At 43.4% G+C, this 18,556-nt stretch overlaps 1 protein-coding gene across 1 annotated transcript in view; it reads right to left on the bottom strand.

Moving 5' to 3' along the window:
- Nucleotides 1-18,556, bottom strand: part of usp46 (ubiquitin specific peptidase 46) — a 60,776-nt gene that overhangs the window by 22,368 nt on the left and 19,852 nt on the right. The window contains 4 exon segments of the mRNA XM_055636346.1: nucleotides 973-1,072; nucleotides 1,074-1,203; nucleotides 8,666-8,879; nucleotides 11,664-11,744. Of these exon segments, the coding sequence (XP_055492321.1) occupies nucleotides 973-1,072; nucleotides 1,074-1,203; nucleotides 8,666-8,879; nucleotides 11,664-11,744 (525 nt within the window).

Here is an 18,556-nt window from a genome sequence, read left to right as displayed (position 1 = left end):
TAGGATTTAGGTGTCACCCAGAATACTCATTGCTAAATGATCCTCCGAAATATGAACAATCTCTTTAACTGGAAATCTAGGGCCACCTGGAATGGAGAATTCTAACATACACAAGCTGCAATTAGGAGATTTCCCAATCCTAAATGTCTGACAACTTGTCTCGAGTTTCACCTAGTTTTACACTTGCCAGCTAAGCAAAATAGCTCTGCAGTATTCATCGACAAACATTCTAATGATATTCTATGTTTGATTAAGGGTTTCTAAACATCAGAGAAACTATACTCAGTATAGTCATTCTCTCCCTTCAGAAAGCAACCTGGTGGAAATCAGGTGCATCAGCACTTCGTTTGGTTAAATGATGAAAAGCACACACTTAGGCTGTGGACCGAGGTGCTTTTTCGTTTAAGTTCGTGACCCAAATCACGTAATTACCTGAATTTTAACATATTGTGTAAAAATATTATAGAAATCATACCTGAAAATCATCAAGAACAAAACCTGCACGTATTTTTTAAATATGTGAAAATCCTACAATTTTCCGAGTAGTAATTGTCCAATCAATGCACGTTTGACATTGCGTCGGATGCCAATTGACCAATCATGCGCTTTGTTTCATGGCAGCTAGGCAAAGAGCACTCTGGGATCATGGCTGCCTCCTAATTACATCAAAACAATAGCAAGGTTTCGATGGAATAAAGGTAATGCTAACCTTGCTGATAATTTTGTTTTACAATTGATTTATCTTTGTAAAGTTATGATAAATAAAAATGATAAATAACAAATGTAGAGCTAGGGTTAGGATTAGGGTTGTTACTGCTGAGAAAAAAATTACGCTTATGAATGCATCTCCACGTAAAATGTGTGGGGGGGGAGAAAGGGTTTGCATTATGGAAAATCACAATACGAATTTTTCTCTAGAAACACAACATCGTTTTGCGGGTGTACACTGTATCTTTCTTGGACTTTACTTACTGTTTCACAGTTCAGACATCTCGTCTCATTAGTGAGTGTTCCTTGAAAAATCTCATGCACCCAGGTGGGATCAGGTTTGTTGTTCTCTTCAATTTCATTTTGCATTTCCATTCTTCAATTTCCCATTCTGTTTCTCTTGCTTCTTCTCTTCCTGCAAGATGTCAGCGATGGTATTCAGCAGGTAGTTCAGAAACTCGTGTGCATCTTGTTGCATGTAGTTATCAAACAAGTCTACAGTTAAAAAGAAAAATAAATCTCACAATTGCCAAGCGTTTTGCTGGATCAGATGGCTTCAGGATTAACTCCATAGCATGCTGATTTGGATGCTTGAGGTACTGAGACTGGCACAGTATTTCATATTGGGGAGGCCAATAATATTGATACAGAACCCAAGGAAATGATTTTCCAGTGCCTATGTATCAGCACCCACAAACTGCCATTATGAAACTACACAGAGACAAAAACTGAAGGTATAGATAAATAAATTAAATGAATACTGTTTTGTATGGTTACATCATCTTTTTAAGATACTGGGCTCCTTTTCATTAAGAGATTAAACCATCCCCAAAGCAAAATTATTACCCAATCAAGCTGTTACTTATCAAATCAATAATTGGGGCACCTACTTGGAACTTATGAGTTTGGAAAAAGGGAAAACTGATCATTAACCCTACTATGTCCGCCGACCATGAAATACCCATCTATGCTAATCCAACTTTTTAGCACTTGGTCTGTGGCCTTCAAAGCCTTGGCAGTTCAACTGCTTATCTTGGTATTTCTAAAATGTTTCAAGTCTCTGCCCTCACCATCCTCTCAGGCAGGAGATTTCAGATTCCATACACCCTCAACATTAAACAAAACTTCCTTAAATCCAATCTAAACCTTACCTCTTACCCCAAACTTGTGGTTGTAGGGGGAAAGGTTTCTCACTGTCTATTCAATCTATGTTCACAAGTTATAGGAGTAGAATTAGGCCATTCAATCATGGCTGATCTCTGCCTGCCTTCTCCCCATAACCCTTGACACGTCTAATCACGAACATCATCTTGATGTTGCTCATAATTTTGTTTACATCTAATTGGTACCCATCTAGACATTAAAAAAAACCCTGCCTAACCAGTCCCTCTGCATAGCAGAAAGGCTGGACCCCAGGTAACATCCTGGTAAATTTTCTGTGTAATATTTCCCGTGCATTCTCATCTTTCCTATAATGTGGTGACTTGAACTGCATAAGCACTTCAGTCTGTCATCTTTAAGGATCCATGGATTTGTACACCAAAATGCCAATTTCTCAAAGATCTCAAGGGCCTTACCATTCATTCTGCAAGTCCTACCCTTCATGTCCTTCAAAAGTGCATAAGGTCACAGTATTCAAGACTAAATTACATCTGCCATTGTACTGCCAATCTTACCAACTGATCAATATCATCATATGATGCATGAATATCCTCCTCACAATTAATGGCATCAATTTTCATGTCAGCTGCAAATGCATTCAAAGCCAAGTTCTTAATGTACTGTATATAATAGACAATAAGTATCCCAGAATCAATGTACAGTACAGGTGCACAACCTTTTATCCGAAAGCCTTGGGACCAGACACTTTTCGTAATTCAGAATTTGTCGGTCTTCGGAATGGAAATTTTTTAGCGTAGATTTTAATGGCTGGCTGAGTGGTAGAGTGCTCGGCTCATATCCGCAAGGTCACGAGTTTGCGCCTTGATCCCGGCATTTACTCGGTCGCGAGTTTGAGTCTTCAATGTAGGTTTTTTTTTGCAGACTAAATGTTTGTATGAAATGCAGTGTAGGAGAGGTGTACTGACTGTGTGGGCAGAACTTTGGAAGTGATTGCCCACCAGTCTTAAAAAGCCGCTGTGTCTCCCTGTCCCTGGGATAGCAGAGGGCGATCAAACAGCACAATACCCCCCTCCCCCTCCAACTCCAGAGGAATCCTCTCCCCGATGGGCCGCTACGGCGACAAGTGGCAGTTTGCCCACAGCCCGAGCTGCGCCACCCCAAGAACGAGACGTACCTTGCACACCATCAGCTTCTGCCCCTACGTGTTCCTCTGGAGTTGGAGTGGGGCTGGGCTGGAGTTGCTGCTGGCTGTGGGTCTCTGGGATCTCCGTGCTTTCAGTGGGCCTGGGGGTCGCTGTCCCGTTGGTCCTGACGTCTCCGGCCACCCCCCTGGACTGGAGCAGAGACTGGGAACTGTACCGCCCTTGCCCCCTCCCTCTGCAACTGCAAACAACCCCACTCTCCTGCAAGGGCGGTACAGTTCCCGGAGGATAGCAGGTGGCCGGAGACGTCAGGCCCAACAGGAACCCGCTCCCCGATGCGCTCCGTCATCCGCAACCCAGGTTCCTCTGTAGTTGGAGCGGGGCTGGGCTGGGCTGCTGTTGGCTGTGGGTCTCTGGGATCTCCGTGCTTGCGGTGGGCCTGGTGGTCGACGTCCAATTGGTCCTGACGTCTCCGGTGACTGTACTGACCTGCTGCCATCGCCGACGTGAAGACAGTGCAAAGCCCCCGCGCCGGTGCAATGAGCCGGTGCTGGAGAGGGGAGGGAAGGGGTCACACACATGGCCGGGAACCAAAGGGGTGTAGGTGGGGTGAAACTGAAGGGAGCGACAATCTGCTGCTGCCTACGCTGTGTATCGTGTCTACCGTGGGAACTTTTTAACTCAGCGGGCAGGTAGCAGCATATTGTCAATTATTAACCCTCCAGCGCAATATACCCTCACCTTCTCTTTTATGAATGGGGATTTAGTTCCCCTTTCTTCGAGGACCGACCGGAGGTTCCGCTGTCACCTCTGCGGGCCGCCCTCGGTGAACGTCCTGTCTCCCTGTCCCTGGGATAGTAGGGGGCGATCAAACAGCACAATACCCCCCTCCCCCTCCAGTCCAGAGGAATCCGCTCCCCGATGGGCCGCTATGGCGACAAGTGGCAGTTCGCCCACAGCCCGAGCTGCGCGACCCCAAGAACAAGACGACCCTTGCACACCATCAGCTTCTGCCCATACGGGGAGCGTGTTCCTCTGGAGTTGGAACGGGGCTGGGCTGGAGTTGCTGATCTGGGATCTCCGTGCTTGCAGTGGGCCTGGGGGTCGGTGTCCCGATGAGGGGGCGCAGCTCGGGGAGCGGCTTCTGGTGGTCCTGACGTCTCCGGCTAGATTGCAGTTTTCCTGTGGAGTTGGAACGGGGCTGGGCTGCTGATGGCTGTGGGTCTCTGGGATCTCCGTGCTTGCAGTGGGCCTGGGGGTCGGTGTCCCGTTGGTCCTGACGTCTCCGGTGACTGGGACTGTGCTGCTAGCATCGCCGACGTGAAGACAGTGCAAAGCCCCCGCGCCGGTGCAATGAGCGGGGAGCTGGGGAGGGAAGGGGTCACACACATGGCCGGGAAGCAGAGGGGTGTAGGTGGGGTGAAACTGAAGGGAGCGACAATCTGCTGCTGCCTGCACGCCGAGTTAAAAAGTTCCCACGCAAGACTCACGATACACTGTGTATCGTGAGTCTACCGTGGGAACTTTTTAACTCAGCGGGCAGGTAGCAGCATATTGTCAATTATTAACCCTCCCGCGCAATATACTCTCACCTTCTCTTTTATGAATGGGGATTTAGTTCCCCTTTCTTCGAGGACCGACCGGAGGTTCCGCTGTCACCTCTGCGGGCCGCCCTCGGTGAACGTTTTCAAGGACCTTTCTTCAAGGACCGAAAAAAATGTCCGCTATTCGGAGGTTTTCGTTATTTGGATCTTCGGATAAAAGGTTGTGCACCTGTACTTATGGTACATCACAGCATTCCAATCACAAATACAACCCATCATCATATCCCTTTGCCTCCTATTACTAAGCAAATCTAGCAGTCAATTTGCCCTGGATGCCAGGGGTTCTAAAAACTAGTTTCTCATTTAGGACCTTGTCTATTGACTTTACAAAGTTCATGTGGAATCCATAAAATGCACTGCCCTCCTTAATATTACCACTTCTAGAAGTTCAATCAAATCGATTAGACTTGTTCTCGCCCAATAGGCAATCATGTTGACTACTTTTGAAACTCATCTACTCATATTTCAAAAAATTCACCTCCCTCCCAGCCTTTCACACCAAACCACCTAAATCTGAGGATCACAAAGCAAGATCCTACTTGCAGTATCTCTGATAATTCTTTGCAATAATTATGTGCAACTGCAATTCATTTTCTTTGTTGCTTCTAGTTGAAAATAACGTGGACACTCCAGGAGATATGTTCTCTGCTACTGTCATGAATCTAGGCATCAATCAAGTAATGACATAAAAAACTAAATACTAATGCGACCTCTAAAATGTCCCTTCATTGTTTGATTTATAACCAGTGGTAGGATATTTAACTGTATCGGTTGTCATGAAGAATGAAAATGATATAATTGTAATGTCAGATTTTATATATCAATGCCAACTCAACAATTATCCAAGATCATACAGCAAAAAATTCATTTCCCCACAAGTATTTAAAATTGCCCAAGACAATTTCGATTAGATCTGGGAGTATGATAGCTCAACGCGAGGCAGCTGCCAGAAATGAAATGGTAGTAAGAAGTGAAGCATTTTCTCAAAAAAATGAAACCCAAGAAGAAAAAAAGAGATTAAATTGCCCAGATCTAATGAGTAAATGCAAGCTACAGTGCCCTCCATAACATTTGGGACAGAGGTCCATCATCTCTTTATTTGCCTCTGTACTCCACAATTAGAGATTTCTAATTAAAAAATCACATGTGGTTAAAGTACACATTGTCAGATTTTAATAAAGGACATTTTTACACATTTTGGTTTCACCATGTAGTAATTACAGGTGGCAGACAGGAAACAAAGAGTAGGGATTAATGGGTTCCTTTCAGAATGGCAGGCAGTGACTAATGGGGTACCACAAGGCTTGGTGCTGGGACTGCAGCTAATTACAATATACATTAATGATTTAGATGAAGGGATTCAAAGTAACATTAGCAAATTTGCAGATGACACAAAGCTGGGTGGCAGTGTGAACTGTGAGGAGGATGCTATGAGGATGCAGGGCGAACTGGGTGAGTGGACAGATGCATGGTAGATGCAGTTTAATGTGGGAAAAGGGGGTGTACAACGGGATCTGGGGGGTCCTTGTTCATCAGTCACTGAAAGTAAGCATGCAGGTGCAGCAGGCAGTGAGCGAATGGCACGTTGGCCTTTATAACAAGAGGAGTTGAGTATTGGAGCAAAGAGGTCCTCCTGCAGTTGTATAGGGCCCTAGTAAGACCACGCCTGGAGTATTGTATGCAAATTTGAGGAAGGACATTCTTGCTATTGAGGGAGTGCAGCGAAGTTCACAAGGTTACTTCCAGGGATGGCGGGACCGTCATATGCTGAGAGAATGGAACGGCTGGGCTTATATAATCTGGAATTTAGAAAGAGGAGAGGGGATCTTATTGAAACATAAGATTATTAAGGATTTGAACATGCTAGAGGTAGGAAACATGTTCCCGATGTTGGGGGGGGGGGGGGGGGGGGGGGGGGGGGGGGGGGGGGGGGGGGAGTCCAGAACCAGAGGCCACAGTTTAAGAACAAGGGGTAAGCCATTTAGAATGGAGATGAGGAAAAACTTTTCACACAGAGGGTTGTGATCTGTGGAATTCTCGCCTCAGAAGGCAGTAGAGACTTAAAGATAGCGTAGTCAGGGGATATCGGGAGAAGGCAGGACCGGGGCACTGATTGTGGGTGATCAGTCATGATCACAGTGAATGGCAGTGCTGGCTCAAAGAGCTGAATGGCCTATTTCTGCACCTATTGTCTATTGTTTATACATAGTTCCCCCATTTCAGGGCACCATAATGTTTAGGAATCAGCAATGTCATGTAAATGAGAGTAGTCATGTTTAGTATTTTGTTGCATATCCGTTGCATGCAATGACTGTTTGAGGTCTGCGATGCATCGACATCACCAGTTGCTGGGTGACTTCTCTGGTGATGCTCTGCCAGGCCTGTATTCCAGCCATCTTTAGCTTATGCTTGTTTTGGGCGATAGTCCCCTTCAGTTTTCTCTTCAGCATATAAAAGGCATGCTCAATTGGGTTCAGATTGGGTGAAGGACTTGGCCATTCAAGAATTGACAATTATTTAGCTTTGAAAAACTCATTTGTTGCTTTAGCAGTGTGTTTGGGAAGATAAGTGAACCAGTACTTTCAGCAGCCATACATGCCCAGGCCATAACACCCTCACCACCATGTTTCACAGAAGAGGTGGTATGCTTTGGATCTTGGGCAGTTCCTTCTCACCTCCATACTTTGCTCTTGCCATCACTCTGATATCAATTAATCTTTGTCTCATATGTCCACAAGACCTTTTTCCAGAACTGTGGTTACTCGAGTACTTCTTGGCAAACTGTGACCTGGCCAACATTTTTTAGGCTAACCAGTGGTTTGCATCTTGCAGCGTAGTCTCTGTATTTCTGTTCATGAAGTCTTCTGCAGACAGTGGTCATTGACAAGTCCACACCTGACTCCTGAAGAGTGTTTCTGATCTGTCAGACAGCTGTTTGAGGATTTTCTTTGATTTATAGAATACTTCCATCGTCAGCTGTGGAGGTATTCCTTGGCCTGCCAGTCCCTTTGCGATTAGTAAGCTCACCAGTGCTCTCTTTCTTCTAACTGATATTCCAACAGTGAAGACTGAGAAAAAGCAAGGAAACACTTTTTTACACAGAAAGTTGCGAGTCTGTGAAATTCTCTGCCTCAGAGGGTGGTGGAGGTTGGTTCTCTGGAAACTTTCAAGAGAGAGCTAGATAGAGCTCTTAAAGATAGTGGAGTCAGGGGATATGGGGAGAAGGCAGGAACGGGGTACTGATTGTGGATGATCAGCCATGATCATATTGATTGGCCATGCTGGCTCGAAGGGCCGTAAGGCCTACTCCTGCACATATTGTCAATTGTCTATAATGGCACAAGGGTCCTCATTGGCACAAGGGTCCTCATGTTGATAAACAGCAATAAAAGTTTCCAAAGGTGATGGAAAGACTGGAGGAAAGACTAGGTGCTGAGAGCTCTCTTCTTATACCTGCATTAAGGAGGCAATTAAACACACCCGAGCAATTACAAACACCTGTGAAGCCATGTGTCCCAAACATTATGGTGCTCTGAAATGGGGGGGGGGGGACTATGTATAAACACAGCTGTAATTTCTACATGGTGAACCCAAAATGTATAAAAATGGCCATTATTAAGATCTGACAATGTGCACTCATGTGATTTTTCTATTACAAATCTCAAATTGTCGAGTACAGAGGCAAATAAATAAATGATGGGTCTTTGTCCCAAACATTATGGAGGGCACTGTATCTCCTTCAGCATGAAGGCATCCAGATTTAAAGTAATGGACAAATGATGCTGAGTAATGCGAGAAGCAAGAATTTCTTTAAGAGCAGTGACAAAAATCTGGAACCTAGTAATGATAGGATGAAAGGTAATAGGGAGGAGGCAAAACAGTCAATTTTCCGGGAAACCAGAGGGGATTGAGACTGACAAGACTGTTCTATGAGGAGTCAACATGAATAGCTTGAGTTAACTGGCCTCTTTCTAGGTAGCAATCATTCATGTATCTAAAATTCTAGGAACGATTAGTTGATTTATGTAATTGTTCTATAAAATAACTGTTAAAATTAAACATGCACAATTTTATCATTTCAATACTTACCATTCTCTTTGCGTAACCTGGAAATAAATTTCTTTGGAGGAATCACACCGACCTTTTTCTTCTGGGTGGCAATGCTATGGAAGAGGTCAGCTAGACACGTCAAGAGGTTTTCCTTCTTTTTTTGTTGTGCCTTGTATGCAAGTACATTCTCTCGAAATGGTCGACAGAAGTATAGTGCTTGCAGCACAGAGTTACAATAGCAGGTGTTCCCAAACTATGCAGCAAAAGACACATGGCATTTAGATCACGTACTGGCAATATTATATTTCATAATGTATTATACAAAACTTCTTCAAAGCAAAAGATACTCTGTCTAATTGACTGAAAGTCATTTTGAGAAATGACTTGTATGATGCAGGACTAGTACTGGAAACAGAATACGGCCATTCGGCCCATCAGGTCTATTCTGCCATTCAATCATGGTTGATCTATCTTTCCTTCTCAACCCCGTTCTCCTTTCTTCGCCCATAACCTCGAAAACCCTTACTAATCAAATCAAGAATTCAAGAAATCAAGATATCAAGAATTCTTTTGACAAAGGATGAAGGTCATAAGGAATAAGAGTAGAATTAGGCCATTCGGCCCATCAAGTCTACTCCGCCATTCAATCATGGTTGATCTATCTCTCTCTCCTAACCCCTTCACCCATAACCGCTGACACGTACTAATCACGAATCTATCTATCTCCGCCTTGAAAATATCCACTGACTTGGTCTCTACAGCATTCTGTGCATAAGAATTCCACAGAATTACCACACTCTAACTAAATACATTTCTCCTCATCTCCTTCCTAAAAAAACATCATTTAATTCTGAGGCTATGACCTCTAGTCCTAGACTCTCCCACTAGTGGAAACATCCTCTCCACATCCACTCTATCCAAGCCTTTCACTATTCTGTACGTTTCAATTAGGTCCCCCCTCATTCTTTTAAACTCCAGTGAGTACAGGCCCAGTGCAGACAAATGCTTATCATAGGTTAACCTACTCATTCCTGAAGAAACCAGTTCCATACACTAGCAGCCATTTTAAAATGCTGAGTATTTTAATTTGGACAGTGCAATACCCAAATATTAAACTCTTATTATTTTACAGATACAATTATATGAATCATAAGAAATACCTACCTACTACCTTTATCAGGAGCAGCACCTTTATATCTATTTTTAATAATATTTAACAATGTAGTTCTTATTTTCTCATTTCATCAATATTTTATGCTTAAACTAGCAAATATATGGGGGCTTAGATAGAACGTGATCTTGGAATTGTTGGCTGTGTTCAGGCAAGACCTGAAAAATTGATTATTTAGCTCATCCAACTTTTATACCAAATATCATTGGTTAATATTTTAAATAAATATACAGTTTACAGTTTTTAATGAACTAGGAAGTATATACCTTAAGCCATAAGAATATAGACACAAGAATGTAGGCATTGCAAAATGCAACAAAGACATGAAGAAAGCAGTTCCATACGCTAGTGGACATTTTAAAATGCTAAGCATTTTAATTTGGACAATGCAACACCAAAATAGTAAACTCTTATTCTGCTACAGATATGGTCCGACATGCCATGTCCTTCTATGCTAGAAAAAAAGGGGACGCTTAGCCTTCTGTATTCAATATTGATTTTTACAACTTCAGGTAACTCAATTTCTCTGTCTGTATCAGTTGTCCACCTAATATTGGCTTGACATTATTTTTCTCCCTTATTTCCTCTTTATCGCTCTATCCCACGGTACGAGTTCACTCCAAGAGCTCTCTTCTCCCGAGTTTAAAAAAAAATCAAACTCGTGGGAAGTCCGGAGAATGAACGTAGCGGGTACATCGGAGCTCGGGGACGTATCTTAGCAGCTCGTAACACTAAGGGCAGGTACTCGGGAAGACACGTTAATGGCTGGTAAGCTTGGGAAGACTTGTGAAGATTTTTCAACATTTTGAAAAAAATGTCCACGAGAGCCCCGAGTACCGACGAGCGGCCATTACCGTAAATCTCCGAATTCGAATCAGGGCAAACTCGGGAGAGCTCTTGGAATGAACTCGTACCGTGGGACAGGGCCATTAAGTAGGAAATCTTCGTGCTCTGCTTTTCATAACTCCGACGTTATTTTGTCTATGCATTCACTCTCCAACTTCTCCAGCTCACTCCCTGACCAGATAACTTTGTATACATTCCGACTTCACAGACATTCTCCTCCCCCACTATTCCTGCAACTTAATACGTTTAATTTGTCTCCTTCCCAGTTCAACCTGCAATGTTCCCCTTCCTATATATGCAGCCTGACCTTCTGTGTATTTCCAGTATTTTCTATTTTATTTTAGATTTTAAGCACCTAAGTTTTTTCTTTTTTTAATGTTCATACCTTTAAGCCAATTATTTATGTTAGCACATTGTGAGCAAAACAATAGCACAGTCAAACCAACTCAATATGTGGGGGCTTTTTGAATTCAAGTGATATCCACCAAAATCACCCAAGACAAGAACATATCTATGGTAAGATTCAATTCCTCAACCGCATATTGTTAATTAAAAGTGAGATATTCCACTGAAATGAGATGTTTTCAAACCAAGTTAATTTAAAGACAAGGATCTCTTTATTCCTTTTTCCTTTAACCATCAATTCTTAAATATTGACATGATGGGTTCTTTATTCACTGTCTCTACATTCCATGGATGAAAAGGAATCTTTGTCCTCAGTCCTATGTTTTACAATTCATTCTAAACCTTTGTTACAGAGAACTCAATCATGAGAAATTGTTCAGTTCCAGCTATCCTACTCCCTTCCACAGGGGAAAAAAACTCACTCTTAGATCACCTCAATCTCTGTTGAAAACAACTCATATTTTTCCAAATTCACCAGAAATAGAATTGCTCCTATGGAAAGGTCAAAAACAGTCACATTCAAACAAGATCTTTGTTTTAATGTTGAAATAAATGCTTTTCCATGAGACAACAATCACTCTCCATTGGTTTCTTCAGAAAGTGGTGTAGACTTACATTGACCAAACCGAAGTAGTGTTCATTGATTGGGAACTGCTCTGGGCCGATGTCTTTCTCCAGAGCAGAGGCATTGGTGCCCTGCAAGAAAAGCACAAATATTGGTGAGAATAGAGCAACAGGTATAGCAAGCAATTATTATTGAGCGATCTGCTGCACATCTAACCCGCAGATAGATCTAACCATCATAATAGCAAGAAACCTGGAAAATAACTGCAGATTATCTTCATCCTACATACATTTTCTTTAGGTGCAATTTTGGTCATGGGTTATCAATACAAAAAGAATCAGCATTTTCATAGCACAGTTGCAACAAAATAAATTGATCTTAAAACTTGGCAGTGGGCTGAAAAAAGAGTGACAAACAAAAGGTTTTGATAGAGGGAGGCCATGAAGCACAACATGTGATTTATGCAGTGCAGAGAAGCTGGAGAAAGGGAAAAGACACGGCACATACAAAAGGATGACATTCTGAAACAGTTTTCAAAGGTCTTTTATTGTCATGTGTACTAACTAAGGTACAGTAATATTTGTATTACCATACAGCCATACTAAAAAAAAGCAACAAGACTCACAACTACATAAAAGTTAACATAAACATCCACCACAGCAATTCCCCACATTCCTCACTGTGATGGAACGCAATAAAGTCTAATCTTCTTCCCTCGTTTTTCTCCCTTGGTCGGGACATTGGAACCATCTGCAGTCGGGGCGATCGAAGCTCCCGCAGCTGGCGGTCAAAGCCCCCTCATCGGGGCAATTGAAGCTCCTGCATCGAGGCGATCGAAGTTCCCGCGTCAGGGCGGTCGAAGCTCCTGTGGCTTGAAGTTCCCGAAGTCGGTCTCTAACCAGAGACCGCAAGCTCCACGATGTTAAAGTGCGCAGGCTCCCACGGTTGAAGCACCCGAAGTCAGGCTCCAGCAAAGGCCGCCATCTCCTTGATATTAGGCCGCAGTATGGACGGAGATAAGATACAGGAAAAAAACACATCTCCGTCGAGATAAGAAATTTTAAAACAATCTTTCAGGCGACCCCCCCCCCCCCCCCCCCCCCCCACCCACATAAAACAAGCTAAAGAACAGTAAAACATACATTTAACACATACTAAAAAAAGACCAAAAAAGGAAGGAACAGACAGACCCTGGTGCTGGTGCCAACCGGTGGATTTGATGACACTTCTTGAATGCAAAGTAAGATAACCCAGTGGAACCTTGGGGAAGGGGGAACGGGGGAGGGAAGTTAGAAAGAAATGTACTGTACACTGTATATGGATGAGCAGTGGTGCAGTCAGGGATGCAATGTTGGGCAAGTTTTCGATGATAGAACAGGAAAAACTGTGAAGTTGTTTAAGCATAAAGAATGACAATTCTGAAAATGACATATCCAGCAACAGGAATTCAGTGCAAGTCTGTAATGGACCTTTCCCACTTCGACAATCTTTCAGGCCACTGTCAGTCCTGGTGTGACCCACCTACGGGGCAAGAGGCGGAACGTTGTACATGGCGGCTTCATTCACACGCCGCAAAGCCAAGTTGACAAATTCACAGCACGATGAAACGAGGTTTTACTAGTTCCCAAAATGCGGGAACTCCTCACGACCATGAAGGCGCCTCCCCGGCAACCACCCGCGAACATGTGGCAACTGCAAGAGTCAGAAGTGTCAACAACTATGGGAAATAATGTAAGATTATTAAAGATCTTTGTTTGCACTGTGTCAGCTAGCACAAAATGTTAAAACATATGTTAATTCCACTGAATATACCAATCCACTGAATATACCAATCTTCCATGAAAAAGTTTTCCTGCCTCATGGCAACCATCAACATAAGACAGGGGAAAAAAATCCTGGGCTGCAATGAAAAAGAAATTGTCAGAACTGCAAGATTTGTAGGGATTCATCCCAAACGTAGCAAAATGCGTTCAATCAATGTTAACAATCATTTGACCCCACTCCCACTTTCTTTCTTGATTCACTAAATATCCATGAAAATGCTTTTCAGAATATCAAATGCTAAACTATTATTCAAGGCAGTCCTTAAAATTGCCCATCCAGTTTTTCCGTTTCTCAGAGCAAGAAGTACAATTCCACCCTTACTCAATGATAACGGGATCATGGGGAAGAAATTGTCCTTTGATTCTGGTGCCAAATGCATGCAAAAAGTATTGACTGACCGTTTCCACTCAAGTTAATGGAATGGATGCCAATATGCATGTACAAATAATTGTTCAAATGTCTTCTGCATAGGTCATGCGACCACCTCCCATTTTTTCTTTCCTCATACTGGGTGGGTATCTGAGCCAATCTTGCACACTATTTCAAGTAAGTGGCTTGCCACCACATACTCGAATGCAACAATAAGATGGGTTTTATCAATCTGAAGAAGGGTTTTGGCCTGAAACGTTGCCTATTTCCTTCGCTTCATAGATGCTGCTGCACCCGCTGAGTTTCTCCAGCATTTTTGTGTACCTTGGGTTTTATCAATGATACCCACAAGCTTAAAAACGGTTAAATAAAAAAACCTTTCCACAAGACTGAAGAAAACTTTTGCATTCCCAACCCGACTGATATTAGCATACTCAACATTCTTTAGAAATGAATCCAACCATGTTCTCCAGCACATCATCATTAGAAATCATTTCCTTAATCCTTCAACAAATAATTATTTCTTCTTATTGAAAAAAAGCACACCTCTTGGTTTATTACCACACAGTGAGGAATGTCATGACTGAGAATGCTCTACGTTGTGGGTAAAGGTTTTGCTGGGATGCAAAATGAAAATAAGACTGTTCATTCCCCTTTCCCGATTAGTCTGAAGAAGGGTCTCAACAGGAAAGGACACCCAGAGATCCTGCCTGTCCCGTTGGATTCCTCCAGCATTTTGTTTCTATCTGCAGCAATTTGGTTTGGCTTACCCTGCTTCAACCGCACCTCCCGACTGCGGATGTGGAGAAGACCATGGCCCAGTTTGCCATAGAGAGAGGCCTTCAAAAGGGAAACATAGAAATTAGGTGCAGGAGTAGGCCATTCGGCCCTTCGGGCCTGCACCGCCATTCAATATGATCATGGCTGATCATCCAACTCAGTATCCCGTACCTGCCTTCCCTCCATACCCTCTGATCCCCTTAGCCACAAGGGCCACATCTAACTCCCTCTTAAATATAGCCAATGAACTGGCCTCGACTACCCTCTGCGGCAGAGAGTTCCAGAGACTCACCACTCTCTGTGTGAAAAAAGTTCTCATCTCGGTTTTAAAGGATTTCCCCCTTATCCTTAAGCTGTGACCCTTTGTCCTGGACTTCCCCAACATCAGGAGCAATCTTCCTGCATCTAGCCTGTCCAACCCCTTAAGAATTTTGTAAGTTTCTATAAGATCCCCTCTCAATCTCCTAAATTCTAGAGAGTATAAACCAAGTCTATCCAGTCTTTCTTCATAAGACAGTCCTGACATCCCAGGAATCAGTCTAGTGAACCTTCTCTGCGCTCCCTCTATGGCAATAATGTCCTTCCTCAGATTTGGAGACCAAAACTGTACGCAATACTCCAGGTATGGTCTCACCAAGCCCTGTACAACTGCAGTAGAACCTCCCTGCTCCTATACTCAAATCCTTTTGCTATGAAAGCTAACATACCATTCGCTTTCTTCACTGCCTGCTGCACCTGCATGCCTACCTTCAATGACTGGTGTACCATGACACCCAGATCTCGCTGCATCTCCCCCTTTCCCAATCGGCCACCATTTAGATAATAGTCTGCTTTCCTGTTTTTGCCACCAAAATGGATAACCTCACATTTATCCACATTATACTGCATCTGCCAAACATTTGCCCACTCACCCAGCCTATCCAAGTCACCTTGCAGTCTCCTAGCATACTCCTCACAGCTAACACTGCCCCCCAGCTTAGTGTCATCCGCAACAATGATAATCTCAATTCTCTTCCCCTTCCTCTCCCAATAATTTTTTTAAAAACATGACAAATAGAAACATGGTTGCATGTAGGTGAAAGGCATTCTGTCTGATTACTCATATTGACAATTGAATCATCACAATATTTACACTACACTTGCTTTGAATTTGCCATGACCTTCACGATTGGGTTAGCTTGCTATCATTTTATTCCACGGCACTGACAGACATTCAAAACAGCCAATTGTAGAAGGGTCACTCATTTCAAATTTTATAAAATGAGAATCCATACAGAAAACCCCAAAAGGATCTATCAATCAACATTTGAAAATTATAGCTTAAAATCAGCAATGTAACTTTTCCATCATTATTTGTTATAGGTGCCAAACTGATCTTTGGTAGGATTTCTAATTTTTAATGGAAAATTATATAGAATGGAATATTGCAGATCGAATGCACAACATTCAAATAACATTCATCTTGTTATTATCTCACTTCCTTTTTTGATTATTTGAATATTTACCCTCTACTTAAGAACAACTAATTGTTCGCATCTGCAATAGTGATAGATTACAGTAATCCATTCCTTGTTATTTATAAAATTGCAGGTTCTCTCTTTATGTTTTTGTAAATATTAAATCAGGAGTACTTTCTCCTACTGATCTCAACCAAACACCTTAAGTGTGAACAACTCAAATGAAATCTCTTCACCTTTTCTGTTCCAGTGGAGAGAGTTTTCTTTGTGATTATATTTCCATTTCCCTAGCATCGTCTAATTAAACTTTCTTCCTCATGTAGGAAAGCTAAAATTGAACATCACGGCCCATCTTCAATTCAGTTCACGATTTGTACAACACGAGCACTATTTCAGCTTTTACTACCCTGTCCCCCTCGATACACAATTATAATTTTAAAATAGCCATTAACATGATTTTGCTAATTTGGTATATTTTAACAAATTCTTCTTCTTCAAAAGATTTACAATTTCTGTCCGCATTCTTCAAAATTGCAGATACCATTTCCTTTCTCGCCCCATAGCAACAATATTTCAATGGTTCTTTATCGTCACGTATGTACCGCAAAATGAAATTATTCATGCATGGCTTAATAATTCACATGCACAAGTCACTTTTCATTTATCATAAAATTATAGGGGGGTTGCACGTAAGGTCATCGGGTCAAAGGGCGTGATGCATGGAGCAGCTCAATCCATCTGGAGGACATGTCAGCTTCCGGCATACACCATTAACACACGAAATAGCACTTTCTTACCAGTTAAAAACCGCTAAAATGGCCCATTTTTGCGCCGTAAATAATTGTGGAGGGTGACTGAGCACTCAGAACCAAATGCTCTAGTATTTTTGCTCTAAACCCGAGCACCCAAGGTGTAAGCGGCTGAAGGAGCGCATCCCTCGGGACAGCCCCCACTCACCCCCCGGGGTCAGCGTTGTCTGGCCACGGCCACCCTCCCCCTGTGCAGCCGCACTGTCACGGGCTGTGGGTCGGTAGCGCCCATGCACGGGGTCGGGTGGAGCGGGGCCGCGGCTCCTGGCAGTCGACACATGGGGACGAAAACCTGGCAACGTCCCCGTCAGCTGCAGCAGAGTTGGGGACAGTCTGGTCCCTCTGCCCACCCAGAGTCACTGGCCGCGCTGCATCGACACCTCCCCCCCCCCCCCCCCCCCCGACCACCCACCACCCCTCCTCTTCCCCACCCCCCCCCCCCCCCCAGACCCCCAGACCACCTGGCAATGCTGCAGCAGCAGTTGGGGACAATCTGACCCCTCCGCGACCCAGAGTCACTGACCGCACCCCGCTGCCCCCCCCACCGACCTCCTCCCCACCCCCGGCCGCGGGGATAGATGGCCCGGGGCGAGTCTGACTGTGGAACCAGTCAGCGTGGAGTCCGGATTCTGGGACAGAAGACGGGCCCGCTACAGTGGAATCCATGGTAAGTGCTTACTTGCAGTTCACCGTGTGTACTCCAGTTGGCGTTGCGTGGCACCAGTACGGGTCATGGGTCGTGACCCGACTGCCGTGCAACCTCCCTATAGACATTTATAAAACAGAAGGAGGCATCATCAATGAGTGAGCAATTTAGGTTTGGGGCCTGTTTTATAATTTTAAGATCATGGCTGATCAGTGGTCAAACTCCAAATGCTCTAAAAAAATCAAGATCTACAATTAACATGTGACCAAGCATCAATTGGCACGTGTGGTAAAAAATACATTTCCAAACTCCTATCATCCAAACTTCATTTCAGAAATGATCCAACAATATTTTTTTAAATAAAGCCTCCTTAAACCAGATGCCCCAACCAACAGAAAATGGCAATCTTCAAGTATCTCCACAAACTACCAGACTTGGATTGTCTTCTCTGGAATGCCGGAGTTTGCAGGTAGGCCTGGGACAAGTATATAAAATTATGAAAGGCTAGATATACTATTTGATAGCTTTAAGGTGAGAGAGGCAAGGCTTAAAGGAGATGTGCTGGGCAAGTCTTTCTTTTTGCGCAGATGATGGAGTGCTTGGAACGTGCAGCCAGGGGCAGTGGTTGAGGCAGATATGATGGTGGCATTTAAGAGACTTATGGACAGGCATGTAGATATGCAGGGAATGTGGATTATGTGCAGGCAGATAAGATTTTTTCTTGGCATTGTGTTTGGCACAAATATTGTGGGAAAAGGGCCTTTTCCTATGCTGTAGTGTTCGATGTACCATTAGTTACTCTTGTTATTTTGTTAACTTCAATTGATTCATCACCCTATTCTAAACACCGGTGGAAAAATGCCTAGTTTGAAAAATCCATTTACAAGCCTGTAGAATCCAAATACAATTGTAGTAATTCCTGACGCTATCCCTCCAAGTTCAATATATGCTACCCAACGTGTATTTCCCAGAAATACTCACAGTGCACAAAATGTAACCCGACCAAGGCTCTGTAATGGTATAGCATAATGTCTACCATCCTAAGCTTTATATGGTCC

The sequence above is a fragment of the Leucoraja erinacea genome, chromosome 1 (genome assembly GCF_028641065.1).
Source record: "Leucoraja erinacea ecotype New England chromosome 1, Leri_hhj_1, whole genome shotgun sequence".
NCBI classification, from domain to species: domain Eukaryota; kingdom Metazoa; phylum Chordata; class Chondrichthyes; order Rajiformes; family Rajidae; genus Leucoraja; species Leucoraja erinaceus.
Note: the sequence above shows the minus strand (reverse complement) of the source record. Positions and strands in the feature narration are given on the sequence as shown.